The sequence below is a fragment of the Sinocyclocheilus rhinocerous genome, unplaced genomic scaffold, assembly GCF_001515625.1.
Source record: "Sinocyclocheilus rhinocerous isolate Xijiao unplaced genomic scaffold, SAMN03320098_v1.1 scaffold3296, whole genome shotgun sequence".
NCBI lineage: Eukaryota > Metazoa > Chordata > Actinopteri > Cypriniformes > Cyprinidae > Sinocyclocheilus > Sinocyclocheilus rhinocerous.
Window position 1 is genome coordinate 73753 of NW_015624426.1, and position 4477 is coordinate 78229.

The 4477-nt window shown below is 38.4% G+C and overlaps 1 protein-coding gene across 1 annotated transcript in view; it reads right to left on the minus strand.

Moving 5' to 3' along the window:
• LOC107740712 (uncharacterized) overlaps positions 1-4477 on the minus strand; it is a 66826-nt gene that overhangs the window by 30852 nt on the left and 31497 nt on the right. The window contains exons 18-22 of the mRNA XM_016553223.1: positions 3221-3364; positions 1745-2065; positions 1305-1649; positions 1093-1221; positions 954-983 (exon numbers count right to left, since the gene is read on the minus strand). Coding sequence (XP_016408709.1) covers positions 954-983; positions 1093-1221; positions 1305-1649; positions 1745-2065; positions 3221-3364 — 969 coding nt within the window. The remainder of the gene's footprint in view (positions 1-953; positions 984-1092; positions 1222-1304; positions 1650-1744; positions 2066-3220; positions 3365-4477) is intronic.

Consider the following 4477-nt stretch of genomic DNA (forward strand, 5'->3'; position numbering starts at 1 on the left):
TTTTTTTTTTTATTGGTCTTATGAAGTATTCTAATTTGTTGAGATAGTGAATTGGTGGGTTTTTGTTAAATGTGAGCCAAAATCATCACAATTAAAAGAACCAAAGACTTAAACTATTTCAGTCTGTGTGCATTGAATTTATTTAATACACGAGTTTCACAATTTGAGTTGAATTACTGAAATAAATGAACTTTTCCACGACATTCTAATTTATTGAGATGCACCTGTATATATATGTATTTAATGTGCTGGTGGTTATGTGTGTATAATCTTTCTGTGAGATTTCTTTGCAGCGTCTTCCGGGAACTGTGTGTTTCTGTCCTTTCTAAGGTAGGTCCTCTGCGAGCACCCCTTTGCTGGATTCAGAAACCAGGTGCTCGACTTGCAATGTTACCTCACTCGTTGATATTGTGTCCAGCCGGTATGATAGCCCAGGTGCCGGCTTCATACTTCCTGGACCATGCGGCCAGGTCAGAGGCTTCTGCGGGAGCCTTCTTGATCATCAGGCCCCCGGTACGACACTGCAAAAAGATTCCTGGATGTCCGGGCTCCAGAATATCCCCTCTTGCTGAGGCATCGAGCGGGAAGTATAGGCGACCCCTAGAGGACGCAGTTCGAAGTTCCCTTGAAAGGGATCGTCTCCGGTTACTTATGTAACGAGACACTGCGTCCTCTAGGCTTCTTGCCATGCTTCGAACGCAAGCTTCAGACGAAGAAGTGAATGACATGTTCTCCCGGCGCCTATTTATACTATAGTCGCACCGGTAGTGACGTCATGGGCTGTCGCCGGCCAACGTGTTGGTGTTTTTTCAATGTATGCTTCAGACACGGGTCACGACGAGGCGTTCCCCATAGCGACCCCTAGAGGACGCAGTGTCTCGTTCCCTACTCAGGGAACCATGGTTACATAAGTAACCTGAGACGTTTTCTCTCATACCAGGTGTAATACTTACTCATTTGCTTTAGTTGTTCAGAGAACTTCGCTTCAAGTCACAGCAGTACATAAAAAAGAAATGAATGGACAGAAGAAATTAATGAACATGATGATACTGTGTGATTCTTCATCATCTGCATGACTTTTGTATGACTTACATATTAGTCTTTTTACTTTATAGTGATTGCTTCGATAATAAATCACAACACCAGCAGCTACAGCTGCTGCAGCAACCAGTAGAATAGCAACACATATTCCTGCTACAGCACCTGGAGACAGACCTGGTTCTGAAATGATAAAGAGAGACAGTCATTAATTGAATATGTAAATTATTAGTAGACAGTAGATTTGTAAGAATAAAGCAACTCACCAGAGACAGTAACAGTGAATCTTTTGAATAAGATCCTTCTGTCGCTGATGATCTTTAGTCTAAATTCTCCAGTATGCTCAGTTTCGAGGTCTGTGATGGTCAGAGATCCAGTCTCACTGTCCAGCTCCAGTCTGCCTCTGAATCTCCCATCATCATCATCATAGTATGACATATGATTGTCTTCTGTATCGCCTTTAGCAATGAGAGATCCTTCAGCTCCAAATCTCCACAGTATTAGATCATGTTTCTGTAGTTCAGTTTCAGTGTGTAGAGTCTCAGAATTTCCCTTCGTGGCTGACAATACCTTTATTTCATCTTTATCTTCAACAGATTTGAGTGGAGATTCTGCAAAAATAGTTTCACAGTGATGACTCTCTCTTAACAGTCAATTATTTCAGCTTGCATACTCTCACAAAGAAGTCCAGATTTAATTGACTCACCTTTCACAATAACTTTGAACGTCTTGGATTTGGTCCCTACGCTGCTGATACTCTCTACTTTATATTCACCTGAGTGTTTGATTCTGATGTTCCAGATGGTGAGAAATCCAGTTTGATCCAGATTAAGTCTGCCGCTAAACATCATCATCAGTTTATCATCACTGTATTCAACTTTACCAGTTCCTTTATTGATTGTTGCGATGTTAGTGTTATTAACTTTCCACTCTGTTAGACCATCTTTCTGCATTTCAATAAAATCAGTCTGTAGAGTAAGAGAATCTCCCTCTATCACTGTCTTCACTCCATCAACACCAAACACACCTGCAGAACAAACGGAAACAGTCGGAGATACTGAGTTCTTTGTTGATTTATCAAATGACATCACATTTGGGTCCCCATATTTCTAGACGTGCATGAACTAACACTGTTTACCTTGAAAGCAATGCAAGTTGCTTTGGATAAAAGCTTTTGTCAAGTTCATATTTGAAAATGTCTGCAATGTCTTAGAATAAAACCTACACCACCAGTTTTCAAATAGACTGTCTACACCCTCAAAAAATGCATGCTCGCTTACTCGCCAAAGCTTGGTGATAGAAGTAGTTTCACAATATAAATATTTAGGATTTTTAATTGAGGATTCCCTCTCTTTTGGGCCTCATGTTCAGCAACTTGTGAAGAAACTAATGTTGAAGTTTAGCTTTTTTTTCAGAGTTAAGTCCTGTCTTTCTTTTAAAGCATGAAAGATATTGGTGGCTACTACTCTCTTGTCAGTGTTGGATTATTGTGAAATTATCTACATGCAGGCGCTTTGTTTAAGCATTGTTTACAGGAGCTGGATTCTGTTTATCATGGAGCATTATGGTTTATTACTAATTCAAAAGCCCTTACCCTTTTTGGGATTTAAACATCCCAAAAGTTTTTACAAATATGGGTAAAATGGCATTTTTTTTAAAAATGTTTGTATAAGTGAATTAATGTATTTGTCCTATGCTCAAATGTTTTTATGTTTAATAAAGTCTGCTGCCTGTCTTGGCCAGCAACCTGATTTTAAATGTGAAATCTCAAGAGTCTTTATTTTCTTGTTAAATAAATTTTAGTAATAAATGAAATAAATAAATATGGATTGAGTAAATAGGGGGATATTAGAAATTTAACAAGGGGCAAACGTTTGTTAAATTAACTTAATAAATGTAGCAGCTAAGGCGAGTGCTAGTGTGTTTATCATCGCTGTCTTAAGGACAGAGTTATTTGCAGCCTTTAAATGGTTTGCCTGATTATTTTGGTGTTGTATTTCAGTGATATCACATGAATTTTTTGCATATTAATGTAAAATGAATCATTCAAACTTCACAGTTTGTTTTATGCTAATTAATGAATTAATGAGGATCTGAAGCCAGCATTTGTGACGCAGGCCAGGTAATCCTGGAGGAAAGTAAAACCGAAAGCATTAAAGAAAATCAGAATTCAATCACTTACCGTCAATGACGAACATGGATAAAAACATTGAAAACACGATCTTCATATTGCTGCGACGTTGAGTGAGAGATGAGTTTGTGGCTTTAAAGGTTGTGGCTATTAATCTCGGTCGTTTGTGAGACACACCCTCATCGTTATAGCATACTCACCGCGTCCGCACGAGCGCAAAGGTGCGAGCTGAACACATGACGTCATCACGGTGAGGGTGAGGGCTGTTGCAGAAATAAAATATTATTTGAGTACAATTTTGATTTCTCTAAAAAAAAACAAAGCAGTCAGAACATGTAATTGCTTTAATTAATGTGATCAACTCAATTAAATATATATATTTAATTTAATTGAGTAGGCCTAATTAAGTATTTTAATTAATTTATTTATTTTTAATTAATTTATATATTTCTAGCTCTGTTTCTGTTTTGAGCTTCGATTTTGATTGTTAAATGCCTTCTTTTTTCTATTGCATTTATTCTTAATAATTATTATGTTTTAAGTTTGTAGTAACTTGAATGTTCAAATAAAGCATTAAAAAAAAGGTTCGACCTAAAACGAGTCAGTAATGAGTAATCATCATCATATGATCATATGTGCAAGTAATGATTTCATATGAGTACATTTTGACCAAACTGGACACCATGCACCGCCAACTTCAGCTACAAGTTACCACTGTTATATAAACACCACATATGATTTTCACAAAGTTCTATTTTTTATTTTATTTTTTTATTTTGCTATTTATATGTTGTTCAATTTATTTCATGCCTCAAGCAGAATAAAAACATTTAAAAAATGCATGCTAAATAATACATGCATCTAAGAGGGTCTCAAGCCTCAGGTTCGTTTTGTTTTGTGTGGATATATTAATACATTAATTAACCTATTATATGAATTCACATAAATCATTCAGATCATTCATAAGCGGATGGTAGCGGTTGCTTCACGACCAAATTGAAAGTTCCATGCGACTGCCACTAGCTATGGCGGGCCGGAAGGTCCAAAAATAAGACTAATAACTTGTTGCGGGAAGTCACTATACTATTGCCAGGAGCTACTGAGTTTGCCACGACTCACCTTCCTCACACGGCGGGCGACTCACTCTCCTCAGCTGGCGACTCACTCTCCTCACACGGCGGGCGACTCACTCTCCTCAGCTGGCGACTCACTCTCCTCACACGGCGGGCGACTCACTCTCCTCAGCTGGCGACTCACTCTCCTCACACGGCGGGCGACTCACTCTCCTCAGCTGGCGACTCACCTTCC